The sequence below is a fragment of the Ovis aries genome, chromosome 2 (genome assembly GCF_016772045.2).
Source record: "Ovis aries strain OAR_USU_Benz2616 breed Rambouillet chromosome 2, ARS-UI_Ramb_v3.0, whole genome shotgun sequence".
Lineage (NCBI taxonomy): Eukaryota > Metazoa > Chordata > Mammalia > Artiodactyla > Bovidae > Ovis > Ovis aries.
Window position 1 is genome coordinate 229,746,895 of NC_056055.1, and position 16,494 is coordinate 229,763,388.

The following is a 16,494-nucleotide window of genomic DNA, read 5'->3' on the forward strand; positions in this document are numbered from 1 at the left end:
AGATCATCAAAACGAATTTCATCATGAAGCCTTTTAAATGATGGCTTTCACGTGTCCTCCTTGTCCTCAGTGATGTTTCAAGGCCCCCGGCCCCATGTTATTGTCATATCACATGCTCTGTCATACCAGTCAGCCCCTCTAATTCAGTGATATGTTTTACCACTTCACCTGAGGAATATTTTTTTTCTATTAATTGTTTCTGGCAGTCCCAGTGTCCACATAAGATACCTTAGCCTCCTGAATTCTTTGGCTATTTATGTCCAGGAATCCTTTGTTCTAGTTTAGATATCAGTAACTGTATCCTTAGATTTCAAGTGTAAGTGCCCTGTTTTCTGACCACCACTGCTCCTCTATTCCCATCTCATGCCCTCTAATTTCTGACTCCAACAGTTCTGGGATAACCATTAAGACCTCCAATCCACTGATGCTAAATTTCTTTGTTGTGCATCATTCTTACCGTTTCCATTTTTCTTAATCTAGCTTTGATTCCATGCTCTATAGGTCTGTTGTTATAACCACTCACTTAACACCTGTTGTATTTTACCTGGTTAAAGCCAGCACTCTACCTACTTTGTACCTAAACAGCCAAATGAGCCTGGAGGAAAACATAAAACTGTTTTGACTAATTTCACTTTAAATACCCGTACCTTAAAACCTTAGTGCTCTTAACCGTCTGATAGTTTTAGTTTATTCACTCTCTCATTTTTCCTTCAACTCAGAAACCCTCTCTTTTCAGTTGATGGTGTTTATTATTTTACTCTTTAAAAAAAAAAAAAAAGCCAAAACAAACATGGAGAAAAGAGAACTTTGTGTGCAGGGTTTTGATTCCTTGGTGGCTCAGACGGTAAAGTGTCTGCCTGCAATGCGGGAGACCTGGGTTCGATCCCTGGGTAGGGAAGATCCTCTGGAGAAGGAAATGGCAACCCACTCCAGTACTCTGGCCTAGAAAATTCCATGGATGGAGGAGCCTGGTGGGCTACAGTCCATGGGGTCACAAGGAGTCGGACACTACTGAGCAACTTAACAGTAGGTTCATGATTAGAAGATCTGCAAACCTGAAATAGCAGTTTCCAGGAGAACGATAGGAGCAGAAGCCACTTTTTCAGGGATTAAAATGTGAATGGATCAAAAGGAGATAGGACTGTGACATTTTCCCAGTTGTATCTCTGGAATACTGTCTTTTTTTTCATGAATCTTGTCCAAGAAAAGATGTAATGGCTAAGTAAATTTGAGAAATGCTGAAAACTATATATAGTATTCGTATGGAAGGAAGTTTCCATCTGCTGGCCTAGATTTTGCTAAAGAGTTGTTTTTCAAACTTTGGCCTATTTCACAATCGCTGGAAGGGCTTGCTAAGACACAGATTGCTGCATACCACCTCCAGAGGTTCTGATTTCACAGGTCTTGGGTGGCTCCTAAAAATTTGCATTTACAAGTTTTTAGGTGATGCTGTTGCTGCCAAGTCCAAGAGATTGGGGGATCCCATTTTGAGAGTCACTTCACTTGAATAAGAAATCAACTGCCATGAGTGGCAGGTATAGCTAGAATTTTGAGCAATACAGGAAATAGCCTTTGCAGGGAAGCAGAGTCAGAAATAAGAGCTGACTAACAACATCATCAGTGTCAAGGGATTCCCTGGTGGCTCAGACGGTTAAGAGTCTGCCTGTAATGCGGGAGGCCCAAGTTCATTCCCTGGGTCCGGAAGATCCCCTGGAAAAGGAAATGGCAACCCACTCCCATTTTCTTGCCTGGAAAATCCCGTGGACGGAGGAGCCTGTCCGAACTGCAAGGAGTCGGACACGACTGAGTGATTACACACAGCACCACCATGGAGCTTTGATAGTAAGATAGCATGAGTTTGTGGTGGACCGAGGCAGTGAGTTTTCATGATTTTGCCTACCAGTTTGACCTGTCAGGGAGAAAGAACAGACCCTCCAGCAGTTAGTATGAAATTTTGAGTAACTTGTGCATGCGTGTGTGCTAAGTCACTTTAGTTGAGTCTGACTCTTTGCGACCCTATGGATTACAGCCCGCCAGGCTCCTCTGTCCATGGGTTTCCCCAGGCAGCAATACTGGAGTGGGTTGCCATACCCTCCTCAGGGGATCTTCCTGGCCCAGGATCAAACCTCTCATCTCTTATGTCTCCTGCATTGGCAGGCTGATTCTTTACCACTATTGCCACCTGGGAAGCCCTGAGTGACAGGCTGGTAATTTAGGTATCTATAGAACTAGGCACTCCCATCTTTGCTCTGTATTACCATGATGAGTGCCAAGACAGTAACTATATGATCTGTCTGTAACCTGTCTCCTTTTTGTTTGTATTTTTATTATTTGCTATTCATTAATTGTTTTTAGTTTAAAAAACTGTATACATTAGTTAATAGGTGTTTTGGAATACAAAGACTAAATGTCATAAATTATCCTAAGCTAATGCTTTCAATTACACTTTAATAAAAGTCTTTGAGCAAATGTCTTGTTTTCTCACTTGAAATTTTTTAAATAAAAGAATTAGGAGCTACCAGTTATTTCTTTATAAATATAATTTTAAAGCCATAGAATCTTTTAAAATTACATTTTCGGAGAATTATAGGTTTCTGGTTGAGAAGAGTCTTGTGTGGACTTTAAAAAAAAATATTAACTTTTTTTGGTGTATACTTGGCTTACAACAGTGTTAGTTTCATGTGTACGGTAAAATGATTCAGTTCTATACACACAAACACATGTATTTTTCTTTTCTTAGATTCTCACATTTATTTTCTCACATAGGTTGTCACAGAATATTGTGTAGAGTTCCCTGTGCTATACAGTAGATCCTTGTTGGTTATCGTGTATATAGTAGTGTGTGTCTTCATCCCAAGCTCCTGATTTTTTCCTCCTTCCCCTACAATTTCCCCTTTGGTAACCATAAATTTGTTTTCAGTATCTGTAAGTCTGTTTCTATTTTGTGAAAAAGTTCATTTATGTCTTTTTTAAAAAAATTAGATTGTACATATGAGTGATATCATATGATATTTGTCTTTCTCTGACTTACCTCACTTAGTATGATAATTTCTAGGTCCATTGATACTGCTGCAGACGGCATTATTTCATTCTTTGTGTGGCTGAATAGTGTCCCATTTTATACATATGCACCACATCTTCTTCATCCATTCCTCTGTTGATGGACATGGAGGTTGTTCCATGTCTTCGCTATTGTAAACACTGCTGCAGTGAACGTTGGGGTGCAGGTATCCTTTTGGATCATGTTTTTGTTGTGTGTGTGTTTTTTTTTTTTTTTTTTAGTAGCTAAGTATTTATTAGAGAAGCTGGTCCTCTAACAGGGTTTATATAGTACTTGTGCTATAAGTTGCATTACCATTCCTGGGTGCTTGCACTTCTTGGGCTTTTCCACTGAAATGTTTTTATAATAAGACTACCTTTGTGTTTGTTATGTACTGCCTTAATTAATGACTTTATAGTATTTGTATTGAGACCAGAGTAGTAAGGAACCACAAGAAATGCTATTCTGAAACATGCTTGGGGTACATGGGAGGAGAGGAGAAGGGTGACTCCTTTTTTCCTGTCTTATTTCTCCTGCATCTACTTCAGTGAGCATGCAGGTAAGCTAGAGAAGGATACTGCTTTTCCATCTCCGATTTCTCAAAATTTTGTCAAGCTTTGGAAGTTATATACTGTGTTCTTTTTACAGTGTTGTTCTTTAAAGTAATATAATTTTGGAAACTTGTGGACTTGTTCTTTAGAGTTTTACTGAGGAATAAGTAATTATAATTGTATATATTTAAAATGTACAATTTAATGAGCTTCGACATATGTGAACCATCATTATAGTAACATGATAACATACATTTTCATCATCCCCAAGAATATTGTTGTGCTCCTTTGTAGTGCATCCCCTGATCTGCATTCCATCACCATAGATAAGTTTACATTTCCTCAAATTTTAAATGAATGGAATTACATAATATGTATACTATGCATGTATACATACTAACTATGTATACTTTGTTGGGGGGGTGGGTTCTGATGTCTCTCAATCAGCATAACTGAGGGTTTATTCACATAGTATCTTGTGTCAATAATTTGTTCATTTTTATTTGCCAAATAGTATCTAACTCAAATATTCCAAAATTATTAATTCACTTACCTGTTAATGGATATTGGGGTTGTTTTCTGTTTGGGGTTAATGAAGCTTCTGTGAACATTTATGTATAAATCTGAGCATGGACATGTACCTTTATGTTTCTTAAGTTAAGTACTTACTTAGAAATGGGATGGTTGGGTTACATGGTAGGTATATGTTTAACTTTTAAGAAACTGCCAACTATCTCCCAAACTGATTGTACCATTTTTACATTCTTGAGCGTTCTAGTTCCACATTCTCACCAGCATATGATATGGCCAGTCGTGTGCGTGTGTGTGTGTGTGTGTGTGGGGCTAGAACCCTTGTTATTTCAGAAATAAGCATTCTGTGTAGCTTGAGGTGGGTAGAGTAGTTATTTCTGGATTATTATAATAAATACTTGTCAAAACACCAACTATTTCAATAATAATACACTTATTTATAAGAACGTCTAGAAATAACTCTTCTATATCAAAAAACTTACTGGCACAAGAGAGTTAAACAATGGTCTGTAGAGGAGAAAAGGAAAATTCTTCTAGGGGAAGCTTCATAAAGCATTTTCTCCATTACTACTTTTTTGGTGCGGGTCCCAAATGCAGGAACTTATGCTCCATTACATTTCTGATTGATATAGTTCATGAAAAAAGCCTCGCTTTGCCTTGCTTTAGTCTTTTTGTTTGGCCATTCTGGTGGTTTGTATGGGTGTCTGTGTAGTGGGGCCCAATATTGTTTTAATTTACGTTTTCTACGTGGACTGTGATCTTGGGCTGCTTATTTGCCATCTGTGTATCTTCTCTGATGAAGTGTTTGTTCAAATTTTCTATCCACTCTTCAACATATTGTAACTTCCTTTTATCAGTTGGTGGCTTGCCTTATCTGAAGAGAAGCAGTTTTAAATTTTGATGAAGCACACCTTATCAACTTTTTCTGTACAGTTCTTTTTATACTTTGTATCCTATTTGAGTACTGCATCATTTTGTTTCTTTGATTTTTACTAAAAAGTTAGATAATCTCTCTCATTTTTTAGCCATTAGGGGGCAAAAAGTATAGGAGGCAGTTATAAAGCTAGAGTCATAGCTGCCTTGTATTTTTCTTATATTATACTTTAAAAACAAATTGTGTAGATTCTAGTACTTTTTATTTGTTCTTTTTGGTTGATTTTTAAACCTGTCAAGGATTAAGAGATTGCTGATCAAATTCCTTTGTTTTATGGGGTGAAGGAATTGAGATTCATAAAGGTTACATGACTTTGCTAATGGTTTACAGTTTATGATTATTCTAAGATCAAACAATCTGAGGTCCTCTTAGATCCCGTTTCACTACTTATTTCCCTTTGAGGAGCTGGTCTTTGTGATGCTGTTGATAAGACTTTACTGCATGCTATAACATTAAAATAAATGTAGTTCCTTCATTTGTTGCTTCTTCATTGCTCATTGTGATTAATATCCTATTGAAAGCAATCTTATTAAAATTAAAGTAGGTTAGCTTTCTAAATGAATCTTAATTATCTTAAAATTTCATTAAAATGTTGAATTTAACACTTTTGTTTTTGTAATTCTTTCCAAAGGTCTGTAAACAGATTTGGCTAGGATTATTTGATGATAGATCTTCAGCAATTCCAGACTTCAGGGATCCACAAAAAGTGAAAGAGTTCCTACAAGAAAAATATGAAAAGAAAAGATGGTGAGTGAATAGTTTCTATTTAGAGCAAAGGCTCCCCAGATTGCATTAATTATGGGTAAGAAATAAGTAGGTAGACAGGAAATAAGGAAATAGGTAGATAACTTGTTATACTTTGGCTTTTATTGGATTTGATTTCCAAAAATCTTTACTTCTGCTTTGTCCTAACTTATCTGTGCCTGGCAGTAGCCTTTTTGTCACCACCAGGCCTCTTACCCTTTTTTGGGAAGTTGGGGATTCTTCCTTGTAGACCTTTACTATCCCTGTTAGCTTCTCTAGACATTGTAGTCATGTAAAACCTCCTTTCTTAAAAATCTTTCTTTGTTTAGCAAGTGTTTCTTTAGTTTCTTTTATATAGTAAGCACTGCGCTAAAGCACTCATGAAGCAGTCTATTCACTTAATTGCAGGTTGCAATAATTTTTTGCTCAAAATACCCCTCTTTGCTCAAACTGCTCACCCAAGAAGTCATTTTTCTACCTTGTTAAGAAGGAAGTGTTCATACTTTTAAAGTTAAACCTGTCAGATGTTAATTTTTGAAAAGGAGTTAAAACAGATGTACGTGTGGCTAGTGAAGTGTTCTAAAGCAGAGCAAAGGTATATTTGTGGAGAAGGCGATGGCATCCCACTCCAGTACTCTTGCCTGGAAAATCCCGTGGACAGAGGAGCCTGGTAGGCTGCAGTCATGGGGTCGCCAAGAGTCGGACACGACTGAGCGACTTCACTTTCACTTTTCACTTTCATACATTGGAGAAGGAAATGGCAGCCCACTCCAGTGTTCTTGCCTGGAGAATCCCAGGGATGGGGGAGCCTGGTGGGCTGCCATCTATGGGGTCACGCAGAGTTGGACACAACTGAAGTAACTTAGCAAGGGTATATTCGTAGAACTAATATTCAGCTACTTTGAGCTCTTCATTTTAGCTGTATGAGAACAATTTAAATTAGCTTACTAAGAGTCATTAGTGATGAATTCTTGGTTATTTCTTTAGTGTGTGTATTTTAGTTTCAGTAGTGTGTATTTTCCTTCTTGAGAGGTTAAAAAGATGAGAGAGAATCATAAATAGAGGGATAATGAAGTAAATGGCCTCTTGTTTGCCAGAGGAACTGTATTTTAACCCAGAGAATATCTTCAAAAAACTCTTCTAGTTGAGGGAATACTTGCTGTGGTTATGAGTGAGATATCTCCACTTCCCACTGGGTGAGCATAGTAGAAAGAAGTGGCTCTAATTTGTATGTTCTGTGAACTTTGTATTCTTACTGTTCTCTGGAGGAGACTAATTTTTGCCAGGGCCATATTCAGCATTACTGGAAACATTAGGTATGAATATAGAAGAAAAAATAACAGCAAGATTTTAGTTCAGGAAAGAAAAAAAAAAAAACTTTACAAGATGAGGTGATAGCAAAAACATGCTGCCATAAATAATTCTCTTAAAATGAAGTATATAATTATCTTTTTATCATTTTAGTTCTAAATTTCCCAGGCCTTTATCCTGTAGTTAAGACCTTTCTCCTTGATAGCCTTGGCCTAATTTTTCATTTTCCGAAGTTTCGCTTTTACCAGCTCAGAGTTAGTTTAAATAGAACTGGGTTTTCAAATGCTTTAGCTTCAGCTGATAAGAGGAAAGCATGTGTGAATAAGAGATGATAGAATTAAAACCGGAAGTCCCTTCTCCCTGCATTAGTGATAATAGCCACAAAATAAAATAATAAAAATTATTTATTCAAACCATAACCAAATAATTGTAAACCTCAAATAATTATAATTTGTGTTATCTTTTTTGTCCTGAGGAAACAGAATATTAATAAGAGTAAGACAAATACAAACTTCAATTGGTGGGTAGGGGAGAGGGAGTGACTAGCATTTAGGTAGGCTGGGACTTTTCCATTTTAAACTCATGCTCCTGCACGCCTGACATGTACATAGTGGGTGGTGCAGTGGGTTTGTAATGTGACATAAGTGAAAGTGAAGTCGCTCAGTCGTGTCCAACTCTCTGTGACCCCATGGACGGAGGAGCCTACTAGGCTCCATGGTATTTTCCGGGCAAGAGTACTGGAGTGGATTGCCATTTCCTTCTCTGCAACATAAGCATTATCCAAATGCAGTCTCTCTAAAAACCCTCAATGTGGGCAGCTACACTTAAGACATTGAGGCTGGTGCTGTCATCTGAAGGGTTTCTGAAATTATTCTTTTAACAAGCTTTGAACTCATTTCCTATGATGTACATGTTTAGTTAGCTTTTTTACTTGTAGCTACATAAGCCTTTGAGCCAAAGATTCTTACCTGATTTTATGCTTTAAAAAGGCTTGGCTATTTTCAGAAGTTGGCATCACTACTGATAAGCCAAACTGGGAAAATGTAACTTCCTGTTTTCATCTCTTCCATATACTGAAAAAACCAGTTTTGTTGTTTGTGATTATTATATAATTTGATAATAGCCAATGCTTGTGTATAAGTACTTTGTAAATGTTAATTTGTTTATACCTCATAGTAACCATAGTGTTTTAGAAGAAAATTCGGAGGCACAAAGTGCTGAAGTTGTTTGCCCTGGGTTTCACATCTGTTGAGTGATGGAGCTAGGATTAGAACTCTGATTTTGGAGCATAGACAGGACCCTGGCAGGCTATAGTCCATGGGGTCACAAAGAGTCAGACACAGCTGAGCACACATGGCACACACATGTGGAACACAGTAGAAAAACTCTGCTTTTCTGCTTCTCCCATCTGTGTGATGTGGGGAAGGAGGGTAGTTAGAACCAAACCCAGAAATTCTGTGAGCAAGAGCTCTCAAAGAATGCCAGCCCTGGAGATAGCACTGCCAATATATGGGCACTGTGTTCTCACTTCTCCTCTCTGTTTTCTTTATTCCTTTCACCCCATGAATTCTTACATGACTGGAGTTAAACCTAAAAGACCTGTAAAGTCTTATGAACATCTTTCCATGTCAAGACAGAGCAGCTGTGTATTAATATAGATACTAGCATAACCCTTTCAATCATTTTTCTCCTGATGGATTTTGGTTTATTGTTGTTTTTTTTTGAAATCTAAAAGAGTACTGTGGTAACATACATTTATTTACACTTAACCCAATTATTGCCTAAGGATAGATTATTGGAAATGGTACTTCTGGGGCACAGTATTTTAATAGAGAGTAACAAAATTTGTAAAGTTTATACTCAGACCAAATGTATGTTATTATAATTTACATAAAAATGTTTTCATTTCTGTGTCTCTCTCAGTGAATTGCTTCTGTCCATTTAAAAATTGAATAGTTAATCTTACAGATTTGTAATAGACCTTTATATTTTGGGCTACTAACTGTAACATAAATATTTTTCCTTCCTTTTGCCCAGTTTTCAAATGTTATGATCTTACAGTACTTGATAAACTACAAGTCTTCTTTTTTTTTTAAAAAAAGCAGTTAATACTGTTATCTTAGAAAAACTAAGTAAATAATTGAAGCAAGTTTTGTGGTTGCTGTTTTATTACCTTTTCTCTGAATATTTTAATTAAGTGTACTCTTATGGTATCAATTCTTGAAATAAGATTAATATCAAAGCAGTCTTGTACAGAATTATAGAGTTAAGCTTTTTGAGCTTAGTATTCCCTACCGCTTCCTTAGTTAACTGCCTCTTCAACTTTTCATATGTTTTAGGTATGTCCCACCAGAACAAGCCAAAGTGGTGGCGTCAGTCCATGCATCTATTTCAGGGTCCTCTGCCAGTAGCACGAGCAGCACACCTGAGGTCAAACCACTGAAATCTCTTTTAGGAGATTCAGCACCAGCACTGCACTTAAATAAGGGCACGCCTAGTCAGGTGAGTCATTTTTAAGTCTTTTTAGAAGCTTCTACGTAAGGAGGATTGAGTACAATGAATTTGGGAATTAAGACAGTTGCATAATGCTACTTGTATACCAGTAGCACTATGTCCTAATGGTTTATAATACCTTGAAAGATACTTGGTTAAGTGGTTGCAGTGTGTCTGTTTTTGTGGTTTTTGCTATTGCGAATATGAGTTTGTAAAGGTATTCAGGAGCAATGTCATAGATGTAACATGTAGTGGTAAAACATGAATCTGTGGTGACCATCAGAGTTATTTAGAACAGTATAGCCTTTGTGATACACTTTTACAGGAAAGGATTTCTCAAGCACAGAATTTTTTCCCCATCCTGATGGTGAAACATGTTTATCATTGAAACGCAGGTAGCTTTGCATTACATAACGTATTCTAAAAAACTGAGTAGACTGAAGTCTTTTCAGCAGTTGGTGTCTAGAGTTTATGCTTCTATACTTCATGACAGTCAGATGAGTTATGACAAATCTGTTACTGTGTGGCATTATGTCTGTCTTACATAAGAATGATTCTGAAGCATGTTATTATTTGAATTAAATTCCACCCTTTTAAAAAGTGCATATACCTAGGATTCCACCCTTAAAAAAATGCATATACTAGGGCAACTAGATAAATTGCTCCATTTTCACGAAAGCTTTGAATAAAAAATGAAGAGAAGGGTAAAGTCAGTATATTGTAACTCTTCCCCTTGGATAAAAGATTTGTTCTGTGAAAGCCTTAACATCATACTCTTAGCAATAAGTCTGTTTTGTGTCTTGAGGTATAACACCTGCTGTAATTATACTTCATTGCTTTTGACTCTGTACTTAAAAGATAATTATGGGCATAGATGTTGAAAATTTGTGCTTTTCAGAAAACATGGCTCAGATGGTAAAAGCGTCTGCCTGCAATGTGGCAGACCCTTCGATCCCTGAGTTGGGAAGATCACCTGGAGAAGGAAATGGCAACCCACTCCAGTACTCTTGCCTGGAAAATCCCATGGACGAAGGAGCCTGGTAGGCTACAGTCCATGGGATCACAAAGAGTCAGACACAGCTGAGCTACTTCACTTTACCTTTGTTTATTCAAAACTCTACAAGTAGATTATATAATCTTTAAACTGTTTTAAGCTTGGTGAATTGGAAGAAGTTTTATAAATGTTTAGCAAATCTAACTGGAAGCTCTTTGTAGTTAATATGTGGATTATAGTCCCCTGTTGTAGGTCGCTCCCAAGGGCAGCAGCAGGAAAAGAAGCAGTTTGACCTTTTAAGTGATCTTGGCTCAGACATCTTTGCTGCTCCAGCACCTCAGTCAACAGCTACAGCCAATTTTGCTAATTTTGCACATTTCAACAGTCATGCAGGTAAGTGTTTTTTCCTAGCAGCTTTTGCCAGTGTTTGAATAATCATCAAATTAAATGTGGAGCACTAAATTAAGAATTCATTTGGTCATTTTGAAGCAGTTTTATATGATAATTTGAGACATTTTTTGCATGTATGTATTTTACTGTTTTATAAATATGACAAAAGCCAGTACTTACTGAATTGGTTTCCTGTTTTATTTTGGGACTTATTTTACCTTCTTTTACTCACCTGTGAAATTGTGATGCTCTCTGCCCTTTTTTTCCTTTCAGTTTCATGTCCTGGCTTATAGTTGGATAATAATGGTACAAATTATTTAATGTATATGTATCAAAAAATATGTTGTTTGAGATAATTTGGAAAATTATAGAAAACCTTCAGCCACATTTCTATCAAGTATTAAAGGAATTTTTGTTTTGAATATCAATAAAAACATTTTCTAAGACTATGCTACAGAAGGAATTTGTGGTATGATTTATGTATGTTTGTGTCTGTATGTGTTTAAAAAGAGATCCTAGGGTGAAGATTTCTTTCAAGAGATTATACGGAGAAGGGTAAGAAATCAGGAAGCATAAGTTGTTGGGACTGTGGTAGGTTTTCCATTTCTTACATTAGCCAAGTAGCAGAAGTCCAGGAGACTGAAAAAAATCTTTCCCCTTCATCCTCCAGGCGGGAAGCCAGTTGTTTCTTCTCTGAGCAGACAGGAGCTCCAGCTCTCTGTTCTCACCTCTTGCTTTTTGAATGATGGTCAAAAGAGTTGATGGAAGAATCAATGAATAGAGAGTGAAGCTTCTGTAATTTATGAATATTCTGCTTATCTCAATTTTAGGCTTATTGAGATATAATTTGAAATGATAGATAAATAGCTGCCAAACTCTTATAAATTTTCAGCTTATTTCATGTTTCATGTGTGTGTGTTTGGTCTCTGAATGCAATTTGTGAATAATTTGCAGGTCAGGGGATTAATGTTACACTTTTCTATGTAGCCATATTAGCAAAAAATAGACAAGTCAATGTACTCCACAGACTGATTTGTACCATGATTACCTTTATATTTTCAATAACTCCCTTAAAATGCTTTTTGAAAATAATTGTGATTATTTAATTGTGACATATAAATGTTAAAAAATAGCGATGTATGATTTTATCAGATTGACTGAAGATATTAAATATTGTTGTCTCTTTTCCACATATGACAGAAATGTAGTAGAGGACAGATATGTCTGTGAGGAAGTAGTTTAATAAGTCAGGTTGCCTGAGAGTAATAATTTTTTAGCCTAAAGTTCTTTTGTTTTTACAAAGGACTACTCAGATTACTCTTTTCTTACCTCATTTGATTCCAGGAGCATAAAAAATATATATGGATATTGCAAGAAAAAGCTAATAAAATTACTTATTTATTTTCCCTTCTAGTATAGTTGATGCCATCTTTTACTTTTTACCTTACGTAGTTTTTAAGTGTAAGCCATTGTCTTGGTTCCATCTGAAATGTCTTTTCCCAGAACCTTTGTAAGCACTCTGAATTTATACTTTTTCATACATGGTTCACAGATTTAAAGTCATTGATAGCTGAATTCTTGCCCTGAAATTCTCATGTCAAAAGAAAGTAATGGGTGAAAACTTTCTCCTCAACAGATTGATGTGACAAATGGAACCTTTAATGGCAGACAGTAATTATTCAGATAAGCCAATCTGGCTAGCATTATTTTATAGGAAAACCTGTTCTTTTACAGAAAATTTAATGGCTTAAAAACCAGAAGTCTTTACCCTTCTTTGTTTGAACATTCTGGCTGAGTTAGTGTGTGTGGATGTGTGTCGATGATGGGGTCAGTATTATGTTCAGGAAAAGTCATCTTCTATAGAAATATACATGGCAGTTAGAAACATAATTTACTATGGAATGTAATAGTTACCTTACCTGGTAATAAACATATCATAAAAACTGTAAACTGTCATTGATTATTGTCACATCTTATATGAGGGATGTCAAACTCAGTCGCCTTGCCACCCAGTTAACACAGATGAGTGGTGTAATGCACTGTGGAAGGGACCACAGTGCCCCTTTCAGAGGCAGATGTTCTGTAATCTCCTGTTGCCACATGGAAATGCGGGCTCAGGGTTCCTAATATATTGATTCTTTTAAGAGAGGCAAGAAATCTTGTTGAAATGCTCGCTTTAAATGTTAGGAATTGATGAAAATAATCTAAAATATTGTATAGATGAAATGAAGTCTGTTATCTGGATTTGATGAGAGTTGCTGGCTGCTATCCTCTGGTCTCTACATTTTTATTTTTTTTTCCTTTTACATGAGTATCAATTGCTCACTGAAGTGTAAAAACAGCTCTGGGCAAGATTCAGGCCCATTGACTTAGTACCTTAAATTCTAAACTGAGTTGACTCTTTTGTACTTTTTGAATAAGATTATATAAAAAGCATTCTTTACTATTTTGTCACATTCTTTTTAGTCTGGATTTCTTTGTGTAGAAGTTGCTTGAGGTTCTAGATAGTAGGTTTTTAAAAATGTATTAGTGTTTAATTCCAAAGTTGTGTTTATCAGAGTTTCATTCCATAGCGCTTATAATTTTCAAAATGTACTGTAAAAAGTTGTTGAAAACAGTGAGTGGATTCAGTATCTATAAATAAGAACTGATAGAAGTATTACAAAATCCTGTTTTGTTGTAATGAATAGGTATTTGATTAGTTTGTTTGGTGCTCTGGTTGGAAAATTATAGATATGATAAAACAGACTTGATAAGCAAAATGGATTACATTGAACTAATTTTTTTTCCTTATGTTTAAAACATGTTAAATGTAAGTTTTTCCCATATGATGTTCTAAATATAAGTTAAATGTTCAGTATATATTATTATAGACTACATAGTCATATATATTTCAGGTTATAAGCCACAGACTAGCTTAGGGACCCATTCCTGTTTATACAAGGGACAGATGTATTTCATTTGTTGTTCTCAACCATACAGCTAAGGGTTCCAAAAACTTGGAAACTTGCCTTTTGAAATATAATCTACTCTGAATTTGAGAACTTCATATATCATGTTCTCTTTTCATTTGGTTTACAGTTGTATTATCTGTTTTCGCCTTAAGAAACTTACTTTGTCTTTTAGAATTTTCTTTGGATTAGCATTTTAAAGCTGATAAGAAATTATTCCTATTTTTTTATAAGTTGTAGAATCATAGTGTTGGTTTTATTAGTAGAGGCCATCTAATGAATCTTCTCATATTAGTAAGAATACTGGTAGAGCCAGAACAATGAGGGACTAATCCAAGGGTTTACAGTTTCTCATGTTAAGATGGAGTTGTCTGACTCTTATCTTAGATTCCCTTTTCATTAAACTGCACTTATGGTCTTGTCAGCAATGTGCCAGTAAACTGTTTAACCTTATATATAATTTAAACTGGTATAGATACTTGTTTCAAAATATTTTTTGAGAAATTAATTAAAACATTTTTTAATCTATTAGTATTTCTTCTATTATATGTATTTTGGGGAAAGTAAAATTTCAGCCTGTAAAGTTGAATTTTATCTTATTAAATAAAAACAGACATAATGTAGGGAGTCAAGAAAATACAGAATTTATGTTAAGCAGTAAGCAGCCTTTTAATTTAGGTACTTCTGTGTGGTATTTGAGGGCCAAGACAATTGGTTTTATAAAGGTTTTCAAGAGCAAAGTGGGATAGCACTCCACATGTCAGAAGTGGTAGGTTGGCACAGATGTGTAGGAAAAGGGGGTCTGATCTTCTTTATGTACATGTCCCCCTGCTCGTTATCATACCCAGTTAGACTAAAAAAAAAAAAAGAGCAGTTACAGGAAATGCTGTAAGTTTTGCTGATTTTCTTCCTAGAATAATGTTTTACTTTAACAGACAATTTTTTTTGCTTAGTGACTTCTTTTGGCTTGTTACCTCTGAGCCACCAGGGAAGCCCAAGTAGAGTACAGACTCACTGAAAAAGGCAAGCTCAGGACATGATACCTACCTGAAATCTCACTACTTCCATTTAACTAAAATGCAGATTTTGTATGCACATGATATCATGTTTAACGAAGTTACCACATGAAGATATATCTGGAATTTATTAACCTATTTATCTTGTTTACTTTGCTATAAGTATTTTTGTATAAAGCTAAATATTCTTTACATGATATATTTCTTAATGGCTATATTATATTCATCATGTAATGTTCTTTAATTAAGTAATCCCTAATTACTGGCCATTTGAGTTTCTGATTTTTCATTATTATAAAAAATACATTGTTTAGCTATTAGAATTAGCTGTATGCTCATTTGTAGTAGTCTTACAAAAACTGTCTAGAAATAGAATTGCCTGCCAAGGAATTTAAAGTGGCTCACTCACTTTGTTGGACATCCTTTTCACTCTTACCATTTAGCATTCACTTTCCTGCATATCAACCACTTCTTATTCTTATCTTATCCTCTGTAAAAATCTTATCCAGCATCTGTTTTGGCCTTTTAAAAAATCTTTTGTTTTACCTTACATATTAACTTTATAGAAGCCTAGGACTTTGCTGTTAGATTGGTTACCAGTTGGGAAATGCCAGTTGGTCTTTTTCAGTAGGTTTGAGGTGTATTTATGGTATAATTTTTACTAGTTTTTATTGTTTCTTAAGTTAATATGTGTTTTAATATGATAAGCCTCCTAATAAAATATGAGTTTCTTCAGTTTATTTGATGATCCATGTCCAACTTTTTGCTTTTTTTAAAGTCTGCTATGATGTAACATAGTTGCAAGCTTAAAAACAACAAAAATTTTTAATGTAATCAAGCCGTTTTCATATGATTCATGTAACTGGTGAATCACCATTTTAAATCTCAATTTTCCAAATGTATCCTGTATCCCATATCTCTCTGCTTTACTGAAACTTGTGTTTAGTGCTGTTAATTCAGAGATTCCTTTAATAGAGTCACTTTATAGTACTATTCGTGATGCCACTCAAAGGCTATTTGTGTACAAATTTATCATCGTACTGGATGCCCTTTGATGAATTGCTTGCGGTTGGGTGAAATAAACATTTGTAGAACTTAAAATCTGATTTCTAAATGAATTTTCTTTAAGTTATGAAACATGGAAACTTTCATAAAATTCTTAAACTCATTTATCATATTTTTTATTTATAGTTTTCATATTCATTAACATGTATTATTCCTTACCATTTACAGCTCAGAATTCTGCAAATGCAGATTTTGCAGACTTTGATGCATTTGGACAGTCTAGTGGTTCGAGTAATTTTGGAGGTTTCCCCACAGCAAGTCACTCTTCTTTTCAGCCCCAAACCACAGGTAGAGCCTCTCCAGCATTATGATTAAATGTTTACTTTAAAAAATAGAATACAACTCTGTAGATATAGTTTTGGAAAATTATTCTAAACTTAAATTCTGTGATTATCTGGTTTTAAAATAGTTCTGTTTTACAAAGCTCTGGGGAAACCTGAAATCTTTATATTTTTCTTTATTTGTTTTTCTGGA

The 16,494-nt window shown here is 35.4% G+C and overlaps 1 protein-coding gene across 5 annotated transcripts in view; it reads left to right on the plus strand.

The window, feature by feature from the left end:
• The window catches only part of AGFG1 (ArfGAP with FG repeats 1), an 85,463-nt gene that overhangs the window by 46,232 nt on the left and 22,737 nt on the right, over positions 1-16,494 (plus strand). For all 5 annotated transcript variants that reach the window (XM_027965263.3, XM_027965264.3, XM_027965265.3 and 2 more), the window contains exons 3-6: positions 5,688-5,803; positions 9,451-9,613; positions 10,838-10,991; positions 16,189-16,308. In XM_027965263.3, coding sequence (XP_027821064.1) covers positions 5,688-5,803; positions 9,451-9,613; positions 10,838-10,991; positions 16,189-16,308 — 553 coding nt within the window. The remainder of the gene's footprint in view (positions 1-5,687; positions 5,804-9,450; positions 9,614-10,837; positions 10,992-16,188; positions 16,309-16,494) is intronic.